General features: G+C 35.5%; 1 protein-coding gene and 1 non-coding gene across 4 annotated transcripts in view; both read right to left on the minus strand.

The window, feature by feature from the left end:
* The window catches only part of CDH19 (cadherin 19), a 56,440-nt gene that overhangs the window by 21,967 nt on the left and 8,548 nt on the right, over window positions 1–25,925 (minus strand). For all 3 annotated transcript variants that reach the window (XM_070421538.1, XM_070421540.1, XM_070421541.1), the window contains exons 2-5: window positions 16,390–16,698; window positions 13,566–13,860; window positions 5,088–5,207; window positions 778–942 (exon numbers count right to left, since the gene is read on the minus strand). In XM_070421538.1, coding sequence (XP_070277639.1) covers window positions 778–942; window positions 5,088–5,207; window positions 13,566–13,860; window positions 16,390–16,584 — 775 coding nt within the window. In that variant the 5' untranslated portion in view covers window positions 16,585–16,698. The remainder of the gene's footprint in view (window positions 1–777; window positions 943–5,087; window positions 5,208–13,565; window positions 13,861–16,389; window positions 16,699–25,925) is intronic.
* LOC139014763 (small nucleolar RNA SNORA25) lies at window positions 6,451–6,574 on the minus strand. Its single transcript, XR_011472317.1, has one exon. It is a non-coding gene; the product is annotated as a small nucleolar RNA SNORA25 (small nucleolar RNA).

The raw sequence follows: 25,925 nt of genomic DNA on the forward strand, positions 1-25,925 counted from the left end.
TGGCCTGCCCTGTGCTTCCCGCCAAACCGATATACTAATTTTAAATAGTTCCTGGTAGTAGGTAGAAGAATGATTCCCAAAGTTATTTGTGTCGTAATACCCTCAAAAACATGCAATAGGGAATTAAGGTTTTAGATGGAATTTAGATTGAAATGTGGATATAATCTTGGTTTATCCAAGTGGTCCCGATGTACTCACATGTGTCCTTAAAAGTGGAAGAAGAAATAAAAGTGCAGGTCAGAGTGACGGCAATGAGAGAAGGATATGACACCCTTTGGTGCTTCTGAGATCTGTGGCCATGCACAAAATCCAGAAAGAGGCCTCTAGGAGCTAAGCATGTCCTTCAGTTGACAGCCATTAAAGAAACAGAGACTTTTATCCTACAAACACAATAACTGAATTCTAGGAACACCCAAATGCAAGGAAATAGGTTCTGCCCTAGAGCCCACAGAAAGGATGGCAGCCCTGCAGACATTATTTTGCATGATCCGACTTGGCCTGCTGACATGCATATTAGACATCTTTAAGGTAATAAGTCAGTGTTAAGACATGAAGTTTGTGGTGATTGGCTAGAGAAGCAATTGAAAAATAACACATTACTCATTCATTTGTATTTGACTTCACGCTAATGAAAATAGGCATGTCTTAGAACAATTAAATTTCTTTTATATCATTTTAGTGCTGTAGAAGTGCTTTTAGAATACACACTAACACCTGCATATATTCAACATACTTATAATTACGGTATAATAAAAACTCAAGATGCTTTCTACTTACCTTTTTTAAATGTAGGGATGTTGTCATTAATATCAGAAAGTGTAATTAATACACTCGTTGTTCCAGACAGTGCTCCGGGCAGACCAATCCTGTCTTTGGCTTGAACAATTACCCAATATGAATCTTGCAGCTCTCTATCTGTTTTAGAAGATGTTCTTATAACTCCTTTAAAAGTTTGATAAACTCCAATTATTATTTTATTATTAACCATGATATATTCCTAGTTAATTTCAAGAATTCAACCATATTATCATTCTTTTGACACATTTTGAACTACGACAATGTGCCAGACACTGCTCTAGATAAAATAATAACAATAATGGCAAATTAAACAACAATTCTAACTGGACTTTCATGGGCCATCACAATATTAAGGACAGTAGTAGACCCTTAATAAAATCCCATTGTATGATAACCCACAGGTAGAGAAGAAGACTGTATTATTTTTACCTGAACCTATTTTCTGCTATCTTCTCTAACATAATGTTAGTGTGCTACAATTAACTTTTCTTCTTAACTTGGAATAAGTTAGGTTATTATGGGTAAATGTGTAAATTACAATACCAAATGTATGTAAAAATATTGTGCACCTGTGTTGTCTATTTTGAGTCATGTTGAATAAAGAAAGATTGGCTTCTGACACTATTATTCATAATCTACCAATAGAGATGAACACATGCACAGACATTTGAACTCAAGATGAACCATGATGAATATGTTGATACATGTCCACTATCTATGAAGTCATTTAGTGAAAAAAATCATCACTGAATAAAACATAGAAAAAATGTCAGCAGTTTACAGGACAGGGGAATGCAGTCCTAAAGATTTGGGGAACATGTGAAAAAATACAGGAGAGATAATGGTCAATCCTCAAATGTGTCTCGAAAAAGAAATGCATTAAAAAATTGTGATACCAGGCTGTGTGTGTGTGTGTGTGTGTGTGTGTGTGTGTGTGTGTTAAAGAAAGATAAAATAGCTATATTGTGAGAGGATTTAACTGTGGATAGAGTATTTCACAGTTATAATCTATTATGTGAGTCAGTATGAAAAGCACTGAATATATTAAATAGATGCTGCTAGTATCTACCTATATGTAACTCAAGAGAGAATTGTTTTATATCAGCAAAGGAGAATAGTATTTGAGCTTCTGATATATCCAAAGATGTAGAGATCAGTACAGCAGTGAGTGAGAGGAACATAGAGGCCTTCACTCCCCATGTGGGGGCTTCCATGAACTTTGCCTATTTTATTTCAACTTTTCTTCTCACCTTCAGAGTGAAGAAAGGATATATATTCCCAGAGCCTCTTATACACACTGAAATTTACAGTTTCATGTTTTTTGGCTCTCATCTGTCTCGCTGCCCATTCCACCTCTCCTCCTTAACTAACTTGCTCAATATATTTTTAGAAAATAGTGAGAATTGGGAACAAAGACAGTGCTTAAAATGGTCAAGAAGCCCCAGGATGACCCAGCACATGTCTGTTCTTCAGATACCTCATTTTCTACTCTCCTGCTCTGTGCTTTTCTACATTGGCCTCGGGTCTAAGAGCTTCAACACTCTCCCATCTCAGGAATGTCTCTTAGATTCCATAACCTGGAATGTCCTTCCATGCCCTTCACCTACCGGCTCAGCTCTGCATTCTGGTTTCAGGGTATTCTGTCTTGACCATCCAATATAAAGTAGTCCTCACTTTCTTTCTCTTACTGGATCTTGTTTGTTTCAGTTAATAATAATATTCACAAACTGAGTGTATGTATTCATGAGTATTCAACATGTTTAATATATATTTGTAAGTTCCAAGGAAGGAATTCATGTTCTTTTTCTGTCTTTGTTATAATTTTTAAGGGTGTAATATTATAAATATCCAGTATATTGCATAATGCCTGTTAACATAATTCACCCCTCTCAACCAAGATTGTGTGAGGGAATTAAAACCTAATGTCTTAAGTAATCCACTGCAAGTATTAAAATAGCTGTTGTCCTGTGCATCCCAAATAATAGAAGCTAGGTACCATCCTTGATAGAATTAAAAATAGAGTCACTCAAGTCATATTTTTCTGAATCTGATTCTCTTAAGAAATTCTAATTGAGAAAGAAAGGCTGAGACATTTAATATTTGCTAATTGAGCAAACTGATAAGAAATGTTTAAAGGTCCAATAGAATGCTCTATTCGTTTAAGCTTTTCATGTTACCAAGATGAAAATAATAATTTGCCTCTTAAAACAAATATAGAATTTTCCTTCTTCTGAAATTTGCCACATTCCTGGCAGTTAGCTACAAATTTGTTTTATTTTTGTTTCTTTGTTTTCCATGTTTAGAGACTATAAGCTTTTAAAGGCAGGATTCATATGGGCTTAATCTTTGTTTTGGACATGGCAATCAACATTTTTAAAATGAATTAGTGTCATAGAACTCTTATGCATTTAATTGACATATGTAAAAGAACAGAAAAATGTCCTACTTATTTTATAAAGTATTCAATTCATTAATGAAATTTGGAAAAGCAATTTTTATACTTAAATTTTTAAATCTAAATAAAAATACATAAAATGCAGAAATACATCTTTGAAAGCAAATGCCTATCAGTTCCTACATCCAGCTGTAAATTCATGCTTAATATTAGTCATTCTGGTTGGGTTTTTGGTGTATCTCATTGTGGTTTTCATTTGCATTTCCATAAAGATTAATGAGGTGAGCATCTACACTAATAGATAAATATGTAAATTGACCATGCCTCTGTGACTCCCCACAGCCAATCAGGAGGGAATATGAAAATTAGCAGGACAAAGATGGTGGCAGCCACAGAGCCAGCTGGAGCAGGTGGGAGGCTTGGGGTACCCCCGGTGACAGAGGAAGCCAAGCTTCCTGCCCACCTGGGCTGGCTGCCAAAGGAGGGGCCTGTGGACAGTGTCCACAGAGCAGGCCGGAGATAGTGGGAGGCTTGGATCGCCACTGGCAAAGGAGGAAGCTTGGCTTCCTCCATTGCCAAGGGCGACCCAAGTTTCCTGCTTGCCCTGGATGGCTGCTGAAGGAGGGGCCTGTGGGCAGTGGCCACAGAGTTGGCCTGAGCTGCAGGAGGCTTAGGTTGCCCAGGCCGGCCGCAGAGGGAGGAGCCTACAAACTACCCTCAGCTCCTTACCCAGGCTGGCCACACCCCATGGGATGAGGGTCCCCGCTGGGGGGTGTGGCAAGCCTGCAAACAGCCATCAGCCCCTCACACAGGCTGGCCATGCCCCACCAGTGGGGACCCTCACCCCATGGGGGCATGGCTGGCCTGCAAACTGCCCCAGCCCCTGGCCCAGGCCACCCCGCCCCCCAAGGGAACCTCCACCCTGATCCAGGACACCCTTCAGGGCAAACCAGCCAGCTCCCACCCGTGCACCAGGCCTCTATACTAATAGAAGGGTAATATGCTAATTAGACTGGGAGACCTTCCAGGAGACCTTCCGGACATTCTTCTGGACAAAGTCATGGTGGCAGGGCCAAGGTAGAGGTGGTTAGGGGCCAAGAGGAGAGGGCAGTTGTGTGTGATCAGGCCACTGGGCAGGGCCATTGGGGGTGATCAGGCTGGTGGGGGGGGCAGTTGGGGGCAAGCAGGCCATCAGTGGGGGTTCAGTTGGGGGGGTGATCAGGCCGGCAGGAGGGGCAGTTGGAGGCAAGCAGGCCAGCAGGGAGGGTGGGTGGGGGTGAGCAGGCCAGCAGGCAGAGTGGTTAGGGGCAATCAGGCAGGCAGGTGAGTGGTTAGGAGCCAGCAGTCCCGGATTGCGAGAGGGATGTCCGACTGCCGGTTTAGGCCTGATCCCTGTGGGGTCGGGCCTAAACAGGCAGTCGGACATCCCCCAAGGGGTCCCAGATTTGGGAGGGTGCAGGCTGGGCTGAGGGACACCACCCCCATGCACAAATTTCATTCACCGGGCCACTAGTTTTTAATATGATTGTAGTCTTTTTTATAACAATATTTTTGTCAACTGCTTAAAAAGTTCTTTTCCTCATATTTTGAATTGGGTTATCTGTCATTTTTTAATTGATTTGAAAGAATCCTTACATATGTGTTATGCCCCACACACAAACCATTTGTGGTATGGGTGTGTGGAGCCCAATCTTTCAGCCTTAGAAAAGTCATTTAAAAGACTAGAAAATGATTAAATGTTTAAAATACAACCCCTTTATTTTATTTTATTTTATTTTATTTTTTGTATAACAACAGGTCTGCAATACAACATATTTGTAAGCTGAGAATTTTTCCTGCTATGTTTGCCTACTTTGAATTATGTTGAATTGCACTTGGTTTCATTTAGAGATACCTGTTGTTGGCTCAATGGAGAAATATGGTTGGCCATGTAGTAACTCGTATACAAGACGAGCATTATTATTACATAAAGGATCATCAGCATCACTTGCTGTCACCTGGATGACGAATGTCCCTAGAGAGAAAGTAAAGACAAAAGTTAGTACAATGATGATATACAACACAAGACCAGTCTACATCCTTGTTCTGGATTTCAAAACCATGTATAATTTCTATATAGACAAGAGGCTATAACCTCATACTATGTAGAATTTTAAATATCTATGTCTATGACATAATTAAATGTAATTGTTGAACAATCCATTATAATGTGTGATTCAGGATTTTCAAAGGGGTGTTACTAGCAGAGAAATAAAACAAAATTGGAAACACTTTCCTTCAAAAATCACGGTGTGATCTGCACCTCAAAAATTGGAGAATATTGATGGAATTTTAATAAATATTATTTAAGTAAGCTGGAAATAGTATCAAGTTGAGGACAGGTATAACTATTTTGCCTGTTTAATTTCCTTCTATAAACTCCCTATTTACTTAAGGAACTTTTGTTTTTAATGCAAATCAAAATCTACCAGATACTGATAAGTAAGCATTATCATTAAATCCAGTAGTAATTAATAGAAATACGAAAAATAAGTACTTGTACATTTAAAATTAATGCTCAACTTAAATTTCTTGGAATCTAGTATTATGGGTCTTTTTGAAAAATTGCATTTATTGATTCATAATGTTCTATGTCAATAAGAATGTTAACACAAATAGCACAAAGTCAAGTTTCCTATGTGATTTTTTTTGCAACTAGCATCCTGTGTTTTTAGTTTTTTAATTTTATAAACTGAGAAACTGTAATAGAAAGCCCTTCTATTCTTCAGTAATAAAACTTTTGAAACTTTACCATATTCCTTAATTATATGTAACTGAAGGCCGAGTGCAAGGGGGAGGGGGACATGACCTGTGGGAACTGGCCCGCTGTGGGAGCGCTGCTCATCCCAGTCAGGCTAGCGGTGCTCCCACTGTGGGAGTGCACTGACCACCAGCGGGTAGCTCCTGTGTTGAGTGTCTGCCCCCTGGTGGTTAATGTGCATCATAGCGACTGGTTGACCAGTCGTTCTTGTCACTCCGCTGTTTGGCTGCTGGGCTTTTATATATATATATATATATAGATAGATAGATAGATAGATAGATAGATAGATAGATATAGATATAGATATATAGATGTTTGCTGTTTTGTCTTAGTATTTTGATGTTAGTTATTTAACACTTGTTTTACACGGTTCAAGTACTTAAAATGTACACACATTTGTTTCAAGTGTTTTATTTAAAAAATATATATATATATATATATATATATATATATTTAATCATATATCTCTTCAGGACAAAATAGACACTACTGAGTGTTTATTACATCCTATGGAGAACTTCAATTTTCGGTCACAGCGTTAAGAGCTCCTGGTTTTAGTCCCATAAGCTCTCTTTGAAATTTAAATATATTTTTATTGATTTCAGAGAGGAAGGGAAAGGGAGAGAGAGAGATAGAAACATCCATGATGAGTCATTGGTTATCTGCCTCCTGCATGCTCCCTACTGGGGTCGAGCCCACAACCCAGGCATGCACCCTTGACTAGAATCGAATCCGGGACCCTTCAGTCTGTAAGCCAATGCTCTACCCACTGAGCAAAACCAGCTAAGGTTGTTTCAAGTGTTTTAAAACTTATTTCTGCCACTTGTGAGACTATGGATGGATCTTAGGAGCATTACAATAAGTTAAGTCAGACAAAGACAGACAAATACCACTTAATATGATATGTGAAATATAAAAAAGCTGAACTCATAAAAACAGAGGGTAGATTGCTGGTTACCAGGGACTGCAGGTGGGGAAATTGGGGAGATATTGATCAAAGGATACAAAATTGCATTTAAAACATAAATTCTGTAGAAATGCACAACATAGTGATTATCATCAAATATGTATTTTTTATAAACTTCAAAGCTGCTGAGCAACTAAATCTTAAAGGTCTCACTACTAAACGAAATGATAATTATGTGACTTGATGGAGATGTTAGCTAGTGCTACAGTGGTAAGCATAGTGCAATATATAAATGTATCAAATCAATACATCATACATCTTAACTTTACACAATGTAATATTAAAATTATATCTAAATAAATAAATAATAAATAAATTATTGTAGTGATTATGAAGTTATTTCAGCAAAAGCGTTCTTAGGAACCACCAATTCAACCAGTTTTTATTGGGCAAGATGTTCTTTTAAATACTCTTTTTTGGACACATCCATTTACTTCCCCTACAGCTTCTCATTGTTTCCATTTCATTTCTTTCCATGGGAGTTTTCTGACCCTAGGTTGCAGAACTAGACTATCTGCATTTAGCTTCAGAAAATAATAGTCAAAATCATGGTATGGTTAGTTGTTGACCAAAAGAAATTCTTTGTATTAAAGCCTTAGATTTTCTAACACATGATTATTTCTCATACCCCATGGAAGAAGCTACAAGTAAAAAGGAGATATCTACCAAATTCACTCTAGTTTATTGCAGTGCCCCTACTATTAATATTATTTTTTAAAAAATTAAAGCAAGTAAACTTTGGGTGGTAAACACACAATGCAATATACAAATGATGTATCATAGAATTATACAAGTGAAACCTATATACTCCTATTAACCAATGTCACCCAAATAAATTTAATTAAAATGGTGAAATAAAACAATAAAAATAAAAAATTTGGGACAAACGTTTCCAGGAAAATTCCTGAAATAAAATAGGGTGAAGCAGAGCTGTTCTGGGTAAAACTGGACATAGAATTACCCTACTTCAGAACACCTGTGACAATATAAAATGACCCCAGGATTATGTATAAAGGAAAGCGACAATTCCCCAGAATAGATATGTGCATATTAAATTGCCTCACCCTTAACACATACTATTCCATCTTAAGACTCCATCCTATGATTAGAATTAAATATTAAAAGTTTAGGCTAGAAAACTGTGGTACATCTACACAATGGAATACTATGCTGCTGTAAATCTACACAATGGAATACTATGCTGCTTTAAAAAAGAAGGAATTCTTACCATTTGCAACAGCATGGATGGAACTGGAGAGCATTATGCTAAGTGAAGTAAGCCAGTCAATGAAAGAAAAATACCACATGATCTCACTCATTTATGGATAATAACGACCATTATAAACTGATTAATAAAAATAGATACAGAGGCAGAGCAGCATCAAACAGACTGTCAAATTACAGTGGGAAGGTGGTGGTGGGGGGTAATAGATCAACCCAAGGACTTGTATGCATGCATATAAGCATAACCAATGGACACAAGACACTGGGGGGTAGGGGAGGCCAGGGGAAGGTCAAGGGGAGAAAAAAAAGGAGACATATGTAATACTCTTTGTAATACTTTAAGTAATAAAACAAGTTTTTTTTTTTAAAAAGTTTAGGTTGGCTAAATCCTTGAAATCGAGTTAGAAATGAATGCAAACTAGTCTTCTCTTGGGAACTGAGGGTGCCTAGGTCAGCAAGAATTTCTGAATGGAGTCACATTCACTTGATCAGCTATATCATTGTAAGAGCAAACAATTGCATTTGCTGTCTAAAGATTTTCTTAAATCCTTATTTTTATCTATTCGTTTTAGTGAACAAAGGTTTAAATACAATAATTATTCTCTCAGAATCATACAAATATTCAATAGAATAATTCTGGGTTCTATTATCACTTTGAGAGTTGCTATTGTCTGCCAATATCACCCTTGAGAGACTTTTTCAAAAATGCAAATTTAAAATCAGTTTTACTTTTCCAGCTAGCTTCTGTATCTTCAGGACTATTATTTTTTTGCAAAACAACTTTATGATAATAAATTTAAGAGATATTTGACTTCACCTATTTTTCATAGACTTTATTGCAAAAATGTATTGTTATGTATGTTACCCAAGATGTAAACTTGTACCAGTGCTTGAGAGAAAAATTATAGTTTAGTACTCTCAGAATCTTCATTTGCTGACATATATTTTTATTTGTTATAACACAGATAGAAAATTATAATGAAATAATGGTATGTCAATATAAAGTATTTATTATTTGTGAGTAATTACATATAAATTATGCTTTGTGTGATAATGGTAATAAATGCTAAACCTTTTTGAAGATTGCAAGCATTATTGATAGCATCAATTATATTCCCAACACTTTAGACTTATTTATCTTTAAGAGTAAATGTAACTAATGTAAGAATAATGTAACTCTGTCAATGTTGATTTATATGGACTTTAGTATAGACCAGCAGTATAACAAAGGACTAAATGATTCTCACCCAAATGTTGTTGAATATTTGTTAACAAAACTGTATTAGATGGTGATGTCTCATATTTCACACAGAATGCTTCATCTTCTAGTGATTATGGGAGGCATTCAAACATAAAAATGGAAAAGAGTGATAAATTTTGATATGCAGACTAGTTTAGACATCATGTAAGCAATAGAGAAGTCAGCTATCTGTGGCTAGAAAATTAAGAAGTAAAGTTTGCATTTATAGAATACTAAACAAACAGCACACTATAGTTTAATATGGGGCTTGAATGCCAAGATTTGAACTGTAGATTTCAAAATGGCTCATTTATTTTTATATGCAATGTTTTTGTTTTAAACTCAGTGGTAAAAATAATAACAGCCTTTTCTTAGAATGAAGTTATAAATTGTTTAACAGGAAAGGTATTTTCACTTGCATTTTTAGTACAGGTACACTTTGATTAATCTGAAACAAATTTATTGAGAGGATATTGACTCGTATAATGGTCAAATTTAAAGTAGCACAAATTAAACAATAGTATTTTGACATACAGTATGAATCTGTGAGTTTTGGAAATAACAAAAACAGATATAAGATATTAGATGATCTAGTAAAAATGTAATTTTCAGAAATTAAATCCATGATGGAAATGGTGGTTTAATCCATGCATCTGCTCACTCCTTCATACTGAGAACTTATTTTATCAGTGCAATGATTATTAGTTATTTACAAGTATTAATTGGCCCATTCTTACTGTGAGTATACTTGAGATGCAATTACTTTACAGCTTAAAATCTCCAGATGACACTCAAGAAAGAGATGGCATTTCCCTCTTGTCCATGCACTCATTCACTTAATCATCCCAAACCTCAGGTACTGTTTTACTCTTGGCCTATTAGATCTTATATTTTTGTGTAGAAGAAATATACTATTTGCAAACTCAGACTAATGAGTGAGGAAACAGAATGTTTTATCATAGTTCCACCTGATAGTTCTAGTTTAAACGTATTGCATTTCAAAGGTAAATGTAATCAGTACAAACCTATCATTACTTGTAAATAAATATTATTTGTTAAATAAACAATCCATGGTTTATAATTTTCTTGGTTTTCTCTTTTCATGATCCTCAAATGTAGATTCCTTTTAATAGTCTACCAAGTTCTAAGTTTAAAGTTCAGGTTTAAATATAATAATTAGTAGTAGACTCTAGTACAACACAAATCTACTTAAGAAAGACAATAGAGAATAAAATTTTTCACTGGTTGCTTTATAAAAGATAAAATGGGGAATTTGAAAGCAAATTAACACTCAAGGACCTGTTAAATGGCAATGGATATGGAAAGAAGATAAAGAATTAAAGATATATTCAAATAAAATAAGGTCCACACTATCTATTAATTAAATATTGAGACTGAGGGAAACAGAAAAAACACATATAATATAACCAGTTCCTTCACAGCAAAGTTAATAACTGTAAGCATTTTTCAGAGGGAGACCATCTACAAAATGATTGACAGAGCAATGGGGGTGTTCCACTATTTCCATATTAGAAAGTATTTCTGGTTGCAGCTGCTCATCATGCTATTGACCCCTTCCATCGCTGGACAGATATGAAAAGTGTTCATTGCTTTTGGTATGATTCCATACAAAGCCTGGACCCTGGATTTACTTGTAAAGAAATATTTATTCGTACTTCCACAGGCTACATTAAATTACATAGACTGACTAGGTTAATATGTACTGGGATCTCTAATTGCAAAGTGTAAGTGGCCAAATATCGTACAGACCAAACCGATGTTTTGTGATCTCCATCAAATCAACCACAGCATGGCTACACGTAGTGCCATGATACAAATACTGTATTGTACACACTGGAATATCATTGTGGGCTCGCTCTCCAACTCTATAAAATGCCCGTTATGTACCCCATCTCTCTAAAATTCCTCCCCTCTGCTCTCAATTACTGCCTTTGCCTCAGGCATAACTGATTAAATAGAAATAATCATGTGTTACCTGGTTTGTTAACAATCAATATGTTAACCTACCTGGATCTGTCCCCTCTATTATTCCTTTAGATTTCATCACTCTTTCTCTTCTCAAAAATAGTTTTCTAGCAGTCACATCCCTTTTATTTTGCTTCAAAATACTCTTCTTTTGCATCATTTCCTATAGTATACTACTATGCTATTAAATATCCCATCTTAATAAATAATTAAATAATAATTTTTAAAAAATTGCCTTTACATTTCACATCCCCCTCTCTCCTGCCTCACATCTCTATTTTTTCCTTGCATGGCACTTTTAAAGAGGCTAAATTAACTGTCAATCACCTTTTCACCTACCATTCATGCAATAGAATAATTTCCAACATAATGTACTTACACAAATTCAACCAAATTACTCTTACTGAAAATACTAGGGGCCTTCAACTTGCTAAATCAAAATCAGGGCTATCTTGATTTTATTCAACCTCACAGCAGCATTCCACATAGTTGAAGGATCTCTTCCATTGCAACATCTCATCTCATCTTTCTCTTCTTCCTATATCACTGGCCAATCCCATTCATACTAATTTACCAGTCAACTCCCATTTGCTTAACAATCAATTTACCAGGTATGTTTTTCTCATCTCTACCTGTATTGTCTACTAAGAGGATCTCATATAGTGCCATGACCTACATGCTCACTACAGTGGGGCCTTGACTTACGAGTTTAATTCGTTCCATGACGGAGCTCATAACTCAAGTTACTCATATGTCAAATCACTGTGATGTTCGCTGTGCCAACTAGTGGTGGGGTATCTGAAGCTGGCTCGTAACCCGAATTTTTTTGAGCTTGCAACTCAAAGCAAAAAATCGGTTGAGAGATGGCTCTTATCTCAAAAAACTCATTAGTCGGGACACTTGTAAGTCAAGGCCCCAATGAATAGGCCAATAACTTTCATACTCATAATGCAATCTTCATCACACTGCTTTTCCTAGAACATGGGATGGCTGTCCTCTGTATCATTCCCTTCAAATTTTACCTACTAACATGTCCCCACTTCCTTCAGTCAATTAATCATCAGCATACTTTTCCCATACTGAACACTTTCATAGCATACAGTATCAAATATTATCTTTTTTATTTAAAATAAGTATTGTTTGTATTATAACTAAAACATAAGTTTCATACTGGTAATTACTTAGTAACTCTATATATCTCCTTCACAATCGAATCCGTAGTTTCAAAAGAAAGTTCCTAGAACATGTTAAATTTATAATATGTGCTTATTGAAGAAGAAGGATGAGGTGAGTAGAGAAGAGAAAGAGAAGGAGAAAAAGAAGGAGGAGGAGGAGGAGGAGGAGGAGGAGGAGGAGGATCGAGGGGGAATAAATAATGTTTCATTGCCTAGCTACCAAATGGAACAATATTAATATGTCCTTTAAACCTAATAATAATTGGTTGTAATACATATTATACAATTAAAGTTATTTATGCTTTAATTAAAAATTTATGTTCTGAATACATGTAGAAAGAGGTCTTTAAATTGCTACCTGGAAGGTTAAAAAACAGGAAAATGTACAATGGAATATACATTTTTATACTCACTGGCTAATGAATCAAGTGTTAAGGTAAAACAGTTTTTGAGCATGGAAGCAAAATTTAAAATGATCATTATTAAATCACATTTAAGTTTATCATGTTAGTAAATTATATACATTTAATTTAATTATATATTGTGTTATCAAAATTATCTTGATGGGAGTGGGGCTGGCCAGTCTGGATCTCACCCATGGGGGTGGGGCTGGCCGGGTCTGGGTCTTGTGTAATTTCGAGGCTCACATGGGTGGCCAGGGACTTGATTCTGGTTCCCATGGTGTGCCCCAGACTCTGACATGGGGAAGATTTTCATATATATTTTACTAATTTTCTTTCATCTTTGACACTTTTATTATAGAGTAATGGCAAATAGCAATATTAAAATATATCCTCCAATTAATCCTTTTTAATGTGCATGAATTTTATGCACTGGGTCACTAGTTTCAAATAGTTTACTTAACATGCTTGTAAAAGGAAGTACAAATGTAGAATTTTCAAATAATTCACTTCCAATTCATATGCTCAACATCTCAAACTTGTTTACATTGCTAATATATGTTTGATGTCGATTAATACCTTCTGGAGACATCTCTGGTACAACAGCCGCATAAGGTTCATGTAGGAATTTTGGTGCATTGTCATTGATATCTGTAACTTTGACAACAAAGTCAGATTCAGGTTCCACAGCCTTTCCAGTAGTTCTGTCTATTAAATGGGCTTTTAGATTGTAGAAGGCCTGTTTTTCTCTATCCAGCTTCTGTGCCACAGATAAGACACCTGTTGTTTCATCAACGAAAAAAATACTTTCGGCTCCATCTCCTGAAATCCTGTACTTCAAAGACTTGGATCCATTGTGTATATTTGAGCTCAGCTGCAAGTGCAAAGAATGATCATTTAGTTTCCATATGTGTCAAAATGGGCAAGTCAATTATAATGGTTTTATTTTCTAGTCTGCTTATTATTCCCCAAGTTAATAATTCCATACAACTCCCATATAATATTTAAAAAGGTATAATATTAACTTTAACATTAAATTCTATCTCCACATATATTCTACTCAATTATCAAATATACCTGTTCTCTTTGCGCTCTCATTATTTTTATGTTTTAAAAGCAAAGTAAATCTGTTTATCTTTGTGTTAATGTAAATTTGAATTTCAGATATAAAAAGTGTTATTATGCTATAGAGAACATTGGTTGTATTTTTTTTATATCTAAATTATTTTTATACAAAGAGGAAAACCTGCCATAAGCTCCTAATTATTGTGAACCCATGATCTTCTTGTTTCATCACTTATGAATATGCCCTTCTTCAAAGTAAGAGCTTCTCTGAAATTTTACAAAGTGAACCAAGAAATAAAATCTTAAATTCAGAACTTTCTGATAGCTCAAGATATAATGTATTATTCCTGACTAATTAATAAATTGTTCTATGTGCTTGGGGGAGAATATCTGAATATATCTAAAACAACTAATTTTAATAACACATTGAGTATCACTGCCATACAATAAAAGAAATAAATTGGTACTACTAACAAAAAGCTAATGAAAAAGTTCTAGCTATCTTAATTTGACAATTCATTATCATAAAATAAAGTCTTCATGACCTAATAAGAAGAAATTAAGGTAAACAAATGTCCTTCATCATTTTGATGTAGGTTGAAAATTTGATTCAATATTGGAATGAAAATAAGTCAAGTTTAGTAATGTATATATGCTTTTCAAGTACATTGATAGACTAATTTTCATAAATCAGTGAGCTTGGTTTTTATAAGAACCCAGATTTAAGTTAAAAAAATATTTTCTCAAACATCTGCTTCTTAGTGTCATAAGATGCATCAGTTACACACATTTCAATTTCATGGATTCAGGTATTATTAAATTTCTATATTCCCATTCAAAAATATTTTCTCAATCATGCAGTTATTATCCGTTTGACAAATCAACATGAGTTTAAATTTTTACTTAATTGTGCTCTCCAAACTTAATCACTTTTTAAAAATAGGTCAAAAAGAAAGTTATGTTGGACACCTCAGCTGCATTTTATTTTTACTAGCTATTTACTTACAAGCACCTAAACATTCATTATTACTTTCTTTTAAACAAGTTATCTATATATTATTATTTAAGCCTAATGAAGTTGTTTAGAGGGGAAATTACCGCATTTTCATAAATATGTTTACAGAATGCAAAAATAGGCAAAGCCAGGGAGGAGAAAAATAAAAAACAAACAAACTAGAAAATGTGGCCACGAGCCAGGGAGGTAGTCTGTCTGGGCTGCACTGATGCACGTCCCTGTAGAGCCTTACTCACTAAAAGCCACACGCCCCTGTTGGCCTGTCATTCTTTCAATGAATGGAGAGCATATGGAGTTCTGTGGAGTCCACTTTAAATGTGGTTAGAGAGACTCAGGTAAGTAGCAGACACTTAACTACAGACCTCCTTTATGGTATTCTGCCTGTGATTTACCTGCAGTCATCTTACAAAATGAAAAGGGAGGAGAAATATTACTTTCAGGACATGTGTGCATACAGTTTGAATATGTGCCTAAGACCCTAGTCTAAGCCTTTGGTTGAATGTACTCATATACATTTGGACAATGGAATAGATGAGCTCCTATGGAATCTGGACATCAGGCTAACGCTGCAGTTCTCCTGAAAGGGCTAGAAAAAAGAGTTAATGAATTCTGAGTGCTTCACCCTTTGGGCCCAATTAAATTTTAGTGCCAGTTAATTAGCAGTTAAACTTACTTCAGTTCATTCATCTATAGAAAGAGCTTTACAGAACAGGACTTGATATTGTAATTACCTCTATTTAAAGAAAATCAAAGAATAATAAAAGCCAAAAGTATAAATAGGAAATGTTCTTTCTCATTAAGGAAATTCTCTTACAATATATTCTTATAAGGAAGTGAAAATAATAATTCTTTGTATTTCAACTTCACTAATCAAATGAATATGTAGGCTCTTGAAGCTACTCAGCTGTAAAAGAATTTGGTATTAACCTGCTTCATTAAAAACTAATGAGGTGTATATCAACACCTGCTTAGCATAATAGAAAATCAGGCTAAATACTGTTGGTAACTTTATTGTTCTCAGTGTAGTTGCTTTGATCCATTACCAAAAATAACACCATCAAACTTCCAGATGTGGATAATGAGGGCTGTGTTTTTACATGGGAGACTAAAGTGAAATGGGAATACTAGAGCTTTCCCTCTTCTGCAAGCTTTTGTGGTTACTCTAGGTGCTAACAAACCTGAAGCAATTAATTATGCTGGTATTTGAAGTTTTCTAATGGTTCTACAGAGAAAATTTAGAATTCATCTACTACCAAAACTTTCAACTCCTTTATTTAGATTTATACAACATTATTTCCTGTAACATTTTCAGAAAATCAGTACCCGGCCAATGATCTTTCTAGTGATATTCATTTCCTCTTCTACAAAATACTGGTTCCAAATCCAGCCACTCTTCAGTCTCAGATGAGACCCTTCTGGGTGCTTCGCTTCCTCTGTTTTGGAGTTTTCTGTTGCTGTAAGGCAAGGCCATAGGAGGGAAATTCCCAACACCAAATGTAGGAATAAGCAACAATTCATTCTGCTCGTTTGATGCCAGCTGATGTATACTCTTTAGAAGAAACTGTACGTTGCAAATGAAAATCTTAGGTTCCTTTATAATCTTTTCAAAAATCTGAAGTATCTTTCACATTCCTAAAGAACAAAACACAAAAACAAAATTTGCCATTTTAAAAATAACACTTTCTCACATAATTGCTAATGTAAGGGTACAACTTTTGCATTCATAAAATGCAAATGAGACAAAAATACACATTTAATTTCTGTTTTGATTAAGCCCGTTAATTATATTTTGTAGCTCAGCGATACCTTGAATGTCATTATGGTACATTTCTGCTCAGGCATGGTGCAGCTTAAGCTGTAGTCAAATCTGCCTGAAGGTTGGAAAGTTGCTCTGGAGTCTCCTTGATTGATAGCTAACATTCAGATAGACTTTAAGCAAAATTATCAGGATAATATTGATTAATAGGGTCATACAGGTTTCAGGAGCAGATTTCTATGATACACTAGTAAGATTTGTATGTCGCACTGTGTGCTCACCACCTAAAGTCAAATCTTATGTCACCATATTTTAGGCCCCCTTTACCCCACCACCTTCCCTCTGGCAACCACCACACTGCCTTTTGTGCCCACGAGTTTCAGTTTTATATCCCACACTAGGGGCCCAGTGCACTAATTTGTGCACCTTGAAAGGAACTGTGGGCTTCGAGGCTGCAGTGGGCACAGGGGTGGGTCTTGGCCCATCCTCCGTGCCTCCACCTGGTCCCTCTCACCACCACCCTCTGTCCTCTGTCTGCCTGCAGCTCCACTCTCGCTGCTGCCACTCCCATGTGCTGACAGTGCCGGCCATGCTCCCACCCGCTGAAGGCGCGATTGGGGCCAGTGCCAGCAGCAGGTGCAATTAGGGCCGGTGCGGTCAGCTAATGCAAGCAGTGACTGCTGCCCTGATCGCCCCTGAGGAGTAGGGGGAGGTGTAGAGGCCCTCGGGGCAATCGGGGCTGACAGCCACTGCTTGCACCTGCTGATGGCACTGAGCAATCAGGACCAGCGCCAGGCGCCGGCAGCAGGTGTGAGTGACGGCTCCAATGCCGACTGTGGGTGCAAGCGGGGCTGGCGCTGGTGACAGGTGAGAGCGCCCGGTGGGACTGCGGCATGCAGGAGCAAAAAATTTTCAGTAACCAATGGAGGCTTTCCCCGATGACAGCGACTGGCGCCCTGACTTGGTCTGGCGCCCTCGCTCACCTGCTCCACCATCCCTTCATGGCCAATGCCCGCCATGTTCTGTGCACACCCCCGGTGGTCAGCACACATCATAGCAACCAGTTGTTCAGTTGTTCGGTTGTTCCGCCATTCGGTCTATTTGCAATTTAGGATTTTATATATATAAGATGTGAAATCATATGGTTCTTAGAATTTTTCTGACTGGCTTATTTTACTTAGCATAATATTCTCAAGTTCCATCCATGTTGTCACAAATTGAAGTGTTTCATTTTTTCTTATGGCTCAGTAATATTCTACATCTTCTTTATTCAATCCTCTATCACAGGACACTTTTGTTGTCTCCATGTCTTGGCCACCATGAATAATGCTGCAATGAATATAGGAGTACATATATGTTTGCAAATACATGTTTTTGAGCTTTTTGGGTATATATAAAGGAGAGGGATTGCTGGGTCATATGGTAACTCTATTCTTAATTTTTTGAGAAATCGTCAGACTGTTTTCCATAGTGGCTGGATCAGTCTACATTCCCATCAGCAGTGAATGAGGGTTCCCTTTTCTCCGCAACCTCTCAACACTTGTTAATACTTGTTAATAAAACCATTCTAAGAGGTGTGAGGCAGTATTTCACTGTAGTTCTCATTTGCATTTCCTTAATGGCTAGTGAAGTTGCACAACTTTTCATAGATCTGTTGGCCATTTGTATGTCTTCTTGGAGAGGTGTCTGTCTGGGACTTCTGCACAGTGTTTAATTGGGTTGTTTGTTTGGCATTGAGTTTTATGAGTTTTTTATACATATTGGATATTAAACCACTGTTGGAACTATTGTTTGCAAATATCATCTCCATTTGGTCTGCTGCCTATTTGTTTGGCTGCTGTGCAGAGGCTTTTTAGTTTAATATAGTCCCATTCATTTATTTTTACCTGCCTTTGGGGTCAAATTCATAAAATGTTATCTATGACTAATTCCATAAATTTAGTATCTATGTTTTTTTTCTATGTAATTTATTGTTTAAGATCTTATATTTAGGTCTTTGATCCATTTTGAATTAATTTTTTACAAGTTAGAATTTGCACAAAAAAAATAAAAAACCTATGAATAAACCTAAAGAATCTGAAAGACCTATACACTAAAAACTGCAAAAACAGTATTAAAAGAGATTGAAAAAGACACAACAAAACGGAAAAATATCCCGTGTTCTTGCATTAGAAGAATCAACATAGTTAAAATGGCCATATAACTCAAAGCAATATTCATATTTAATGCGATCCCCATCAAAATCCCAATGTCATTTTTAAAATAAATAGAACAGAAAAATCATCATATTTGTATGGAACCTCAAAAGACCCCAAATAGCCAAAGCAATCCTGAGAAAAAAAAAGAATGAAGCAGGAGGTATTACACTACCTGACTTCAAATTATACTACAGAGCTACTGTAATCAAAATAGTATGCTATCAGCAGAAAAACAGACACGTAGATCATGGAACAGATTTGAGAGCCCAGATGTAAAACTACATGTATATGGGCAGATCATTTCCGACAAAGGAGCCAGAAACAAACAATAGAGTAAATAAAGCCCCTTCAATAAATGGTGCTGGGAAAATTGGAAAGCCACATGCAAAAATAAAAAAATGAAACTAGACTTTTTTAAAAACCTGCTTACTTCTTCCATTTTATCTGGTAAAAACACTATCCCATTAAAGCAACAGCGAGGAAAAATATATTTCTACTCTTTTTCAATAAAAATATGTTTTCTCATACAATCTTCAAAAACTATGGTTTTATGTAGTATTAAATAAGCAAACTGATAATTCACCTTAAAACCCAGGGGGCTTAATAATCACTTATACTGATGTTATAAAACACTCTGAGAATAGAACGTTTGTGCAAGATATTTCTCATTTTGTACTATGAAATAGAGGAAATAGAATGTTTTTTATCTTAACAATAAAGAATGCAGGTTTTTGCCCTAGCTGGTTTGGCTCAGTGAATAGAGTGTCTGCCTGCGGACTGAAGGGTCCCTGGTTTGATTCTGGTTAAGGCACATGCCTGGGTTGCAGGCAAGATTCCCAGTAGGGGGCGTGAAAGAGGCAGCCAATCAATGATTCTCTTTCATCATTGATGTTTCTATCTCTCTCTACCTCTCCCTTCCTCTATGAAATCAATAAAAATATATTTTTAAAAAAGAATGCAGGTTTTAGAAAATAAATACAAAATTATAGTGACTAGGTAAAAATGACTGAATGTTTTTAATATGTAAGACGAAGTTGAAAGGTATCTTCTAGTTATAAATATTAAAACAAAAAAACCCCTCAAACTGTGGAGTTTTCTATTTAGTTTTCCATTTACCTGAGATTGATTACACACACACACATACACACACACAGGTGTGTGTGCGTATATGTGTGTGTGTGTGTGTATGTGTGTATATATATATATATATATGAAAAATCACATTTTCAAAAATGGGGATGGTGTGATCCCTCTGCTGTTCCTTTAAGCCAATATATTTGTTATAAGTTTACGTAACAAAAGTCATGAAGAATTCAGCTGAGATGAAAATTAAAGATAAATTCCACCCTTACTATTTGAGATTCAAGTAATGTCTGTTATTTAGAAATTGTTAAATATGTATATTTAATATCTAGTGAATAATGAAAACATTTGGAACATTTAGTTTTCTTTTTGAGAATGTATTTTGCAGAAATTTGGAAAATTATCACGAACAGTAACTTTAAGTATACTTATAATGTTAGATGAATGACATTCTTATTAACTTTATATTAAGATATTTTCATACATCTAGAAATAGAGAAAATAGTACAATGAACACCTAGAGACCATTACTTAGATTCAAAATGATCAAGGCTGGACAATCTTATTCCATCTATGTACATATCCACTTTCAGATGTTAAAACAAATTTAAAATGTTATAGTATATTAACGATTCATTACACACTTGGGCACAAATGCTACATATCTGGGTGCAATTTATCTTTCTAAAAATAAAAATTGAATACTTACTAAAACTTGAGAATAAGTCTTTAATATAATCAAATATTCAACCAGTGTTCAAATTAAAATACTTTTTACTTAGGATTCAAAGATGTCTATAGAATGCAGTTTGTTAATATATTTCTTTGGTCTCATTTAGTCCATATGTTTCATCAGTTTAAATTTAATTTTCTTTTTCACTTATGTGTTGGACAAGCAAGATAGAGTTTCCTAAAATATGACTTAATATGTTTATTTTCTATAAATCAGTAGAGGTTTGATTAGATGTAATTTTAAATATTTGTCAAAAATACTCAGAGCTGATACTCGGTACTTCCTATTGCATGATGTCTGGAGGCATAAAATACCTAGTTTTTTCACATTTTGTTTTCAGTGTTAAAGTTGTTCTTGTTTCCAGATTCATTAGTATATGCATGTATTGTTGGTTGGTTCATTTATTGTGAATTTCCTAGTTACCATTTGTTTTAAAGTCTTACCAATTATTGATTATTGCTTAAATTGACTATGGCAGTGACCAGATGGTGAAACACAACTAATAAATAGAAATTAAAAAAGCACCAAAAGAAACTCCTACACAAATTAATATTTGGAATAAAAACAAAATTAAAAGGATGGTTTTATTAAAAGATAAAACATTACAGAAGATAATACTTTGGTTTTGAAGATTGTTTAATAGAAATTATTAAAATTACAGTACAAAGATAAAGTACAATAGTAAAAGTAATTTTTAAAATTAAAAAAAATAAATTTGGAGAAACCAAGATGGTGGCATAGGTAAACACCAGAGATTGCTGCCGCAAACAACCACTTCAAAAATACAACTAAAAGACGGAACGGACATCACCCAGAACCACAGGAAGGCTGGCTGAGGAGAGACTCTTCAACTAGAAGGAAAGAGAACAGCATACCGAGGCTCAGAGGAGGCGCAGTGTGGAAAATACAAAGGTGCGGAGGTGCACGCGCAAAGCGGGCTGGTGGCTGAGGGCGCGGTTGTCATTTTCAATCAGGAGGGAGTCTCAGACTCTGAGCCAGATCTGAGAGAGTCTCTAGGGACTCAGACTCAAACGGGAGAAGCGGGATTGTCTGGCATCAGTCGGAACGTGAGGGCAGCTTTCTCTCCAAGGTTTGCAGTGGTTGCTGGGGTTCTGAGAAGCAGAGCCTCTGGGAATGGGACTGAGAGCAGCCATAACTGCTCCCTCCACCTGCCCTGTTGATCCCGCCTGGCCCAACCCCTGTGCAGAGCCATTTGCCGGATTGCCTCAGGCAAAGGCTAGATTAGCACCTCCCCAGAGGACAGAAGTTTTCCCACAGCTGATTCTCACAGCCAGTCAGCCTGGTGGTCAAATCCCTCTAGTATTAACTACAACAATCAAGGCTCAACTAGAACAAGACTGCGCACAAAGACCACAAGGGGGTGCACCAAGAAAGCATAAAAAATGCGGAGACAAAAAACATGACAGAAATGGAGGACATAGAGCTAAAAAACGCACTTTAGAGGGCTTTCAATAATGTGCTAGAAGCTGCCAATAAACTTGATGAGAGCCTCACGAAATCTAATGAGACCCTCGATGTTGTGATAAAGAACCAACTAGAAATTAAGCATACACTGACTGAAATAAAGAATATTATACAGACACCCAATAGCAGACCAGAGGAATGCAAGAATCAAGTCAAAGATTTGAAATGCGAAGAAGCAGAAAACACCCAACCGGAAAAGCAAAATGAAAAAAGAATCCGAAAATACGAAGAGTGTAAGGAGCCTCTGGGACAGCTTCAAACGCACCAACATCAGAATCATAGGGGTACCAGAAGATGAGTGACAGCAAGATATTGAAAACCTATTTGAAGAAATAATGACAGAAAACTTCCCCCGCCTAGTGAAAGAAATGGACTTACAGGTCCAAGAAGCACAGAGAACCCCAAATAAAAGGAATCCAAAGAGGACCACACCAAGACAGATCATAATTAAAATGCCAAGAGCAAAAGACAAAGAGAGAATCTTAAAAGCAGCAAGAGAAAGAGACTCAATTACCTACAAGGGAATACCCATACGACTGTCAGCTGATTTCTCAACAGAAACTTTGCAGGCCAGAAGGGAATGGCAAGAAATATTCAAAGTGATGAATAGCAAGATCCTACAACCAAGATTACTTTACCCAGTAAAGCTATCATTCAGAATTGAAGGTCAGATAAAGAGCTTCACAGATAAGAAAAAGCTAAAGGAGTTCATCACCACTAAACCAGTATTATACGAAATGCTGAAAGGTATCCTATAAGAGGAAGAAGAAAACGGTAAAGATACAAATTATGAGCAACAAACATGCATCTATCAACAAGTGAATCCAAGAATAAAGTGAATAAATAATCTGATGTACAGAATGAACTGTTGATTATAATGAATCAGGGACATAGAAAGGGAATGGACTGACTATTCTTGGGGGGGGAAGGGGAGTGGGAGATGCGGGAAGAGACTGGACAAAAATCATGCACCTATGGATGAGGACAGTGGGTGGGGAGTGAGGGCGGAGGGTGGGGCGGGAACTGGGAGGAGGGGAGTTATGGGGGAAAAAAAAAGAGGAACAAATGTAATTTGAACAATAAAGATTTAATTTAAAAAAAAAATTAAAAATAAAATAATTAAATTAAATTAAATTTAAAAAAAAATTCGTAACTGAGGACCAATCTTAAGTGGTATTATAAATATGTCATTTGAGTCCTAAAAAGGAAGAGAGATATTGGCTTAAGAAATCATAATGGCCAAGTGTAAAGAGCAAATAATAAAATTTCACCAGAAAAATGAAATGGTAAGAATATCTAATAAATATTCATCAGAAAAAATGTAAGACTGATAGAATGGCATTCATAAAGTTATGAGAGAAAAACTTTTAACCCATAATTAGACAACCTTTAAAAAAAAAGGGTCATATAAAGCAAAGTAGAAAAATTAATCAACAATATCACTGAACTCTAAAAATACTAAGTAAAAATTCTTCAGAATTAAGGACATGTGAATTTACACAATGTAAAAAAATATGGAAATATGAAATATAAAGGTAAATATAAAATGTTATTTTGTGTTTTATTAATATTATAAAAATAATTTCACTATTTATGCATTAATAACAATGTGTTTCAAAATATATAACATATGTAGAAGTAAAATTCATGATAGTGACACAAACAACATGTGGAAAATAAAAATATCTGGTAGTCAACTTCCTATAAAGATATAACAGTCATTCAAGTAGACTGCTGTGACAAGTACTAATGTACATCAAAATGAACTACTGATGCACACATCTCAAAATAATTATGCTGAGTGAAAAACTCTTGACAAAAAAATCCATATTCTATGTTTCCATTAATATGTCATTCCAGAAAATGTTAACCTAGCACAGTGACAGAAAACAGATAGTAGTTCAAAGAGAATAGAGGTGAGGAGGGAACAGAAAGGATGACCAGGATCATGATGGAACATTGTGAGTTAATAGCTATGTTCTTTATCTTGATTGAGATTATGGTCTCACAGGAGGAAAAATATGTTTAACCTATAAACTAACAAATATTTTTTACTCCTTTATACATGAAGAAACTTTCAAACTTGTCCACTGGGAGGCAATATAGATCCAATTAATTGGGAAAAACATATTAAAAAAGAAAGTTCAGATTGAGGTACTACATAATACCAATTGTAGAAGTGTTTCACAATTAGAAAATAATACCCTACAAGACAACTGTCATAAATAGATTTTGTAAAATAAGTGTAGGTAAAAAAAAAATGACATGCAAAATTTATCATGATAATTACCATGAGAGTCGGGAGAGAAATTGGTTTAAAGGCTGGACTTTAGAAATAACTATCATATTTTTCTCCCTCTAAAACATTTTAAATTATATATATCAAACAATAGTATTCATTAAATCTGGGTGATTCCTCTACCATATGTCATATTTTTATATGATTGAAATATTTCACAATTAAATTTAAGTTAAAATGTAATTTTATAATACTAAATCATAATAAAATAAATATGGGTACCCTTTTATTTGAACCTTTTTGTATAAAAGTACGAGAATGAAAAAGTAGCAGAAATGTTGTCTGAATTATGAAATAATGTGGCTTTGTTTATACTCTTCTACATTCTAAATTTTCTATAATGGTCAGAAAATATACCCTTCTATTTAAAGGAAAGAGAAAACATTTCAAATAATGATGCACTTGTGATTGAAGAGTGTTGGCAGCTGTCAACATGCCAAACTGAGAAATACTCAGGGCTGAGTCCCGGCTAATAAGGAAAAGTGCTATCAATTAGTATTCTGAGATGGTCCCTAGAGAAACAAGCAGTGACATTTTCACCCTACATCTGCAATCCTGGTTACAGTTTCCAATCAGGTGAATAGCTGGATAAAAACTGGCATATTATTTAAATATGGAAAAAGAAAGTCATGCTAATACTGTCTCTTGTTAGTGTGCTTCAATTTAATCTAATTGTCAGAATCTAGGTGTAATTCTTTATATTTATTAAGTAAAATACAGTATTGTATAATTCAAAATATATGATGTATAATAATAAAATGACATTGGTATTAACATAACATTATATAATGAAACAATTTTACTATATTTAAGTAACACTACTTCATAAATATCAAATATTATGTCCAAGTAGAATCATATAATTTCAGAATTGAAAATGCCAGGCCGGCATAGCTCCGTGGTTAAGCATAGACCTATGAATCAGGAGGTCATGGTTCGATTCCCGGCCCAGGCACATGCCCAGGTTGTGGGCTCAATCCCCTGTGTGGGGTGTGCAGGAGGCAGCCAATTAATGATTTCTCTCATCATTGATGTTTCTATCTCTCTCTCTACCTCCCCCGTCCTTTCTGAAATCAATAAAAATATATTTTTAAAAAGAGAAAAATTTATTTCGTTTAATACATTGCATTCACATAGAAGAAATTTATATCTAGAAAATTTAAGGGATCTGCCCAGTACCAAACAGTTATTTAACAGTAAAGGTAGGACTGGAAACCTAATCTTAAGAGCATAGAGTGAACAATATATACTATGCTATCCTGAGTGGAAGAAAGGAAATTTATAGATATCTGGCATCATGCATAA

This window comes from Myotis yumanensis, unplaced genomic scaffold (assembly GCF_028538775.1).
Source record: "Myotis yumanensis isolate MYYU_CA2020_CCGP unplaced genomic scaffold, mMyoYum1.0.hap1 SCAF_7, whole genome shotgun sequence".
NCBI classification, from domain to species: domain Eukaryota; kingdom Metazoa; phylum Chordata; class Mammalia; order Chiroptera; family Vespertilionidae; genus Myotis; species Myotis yumanensis.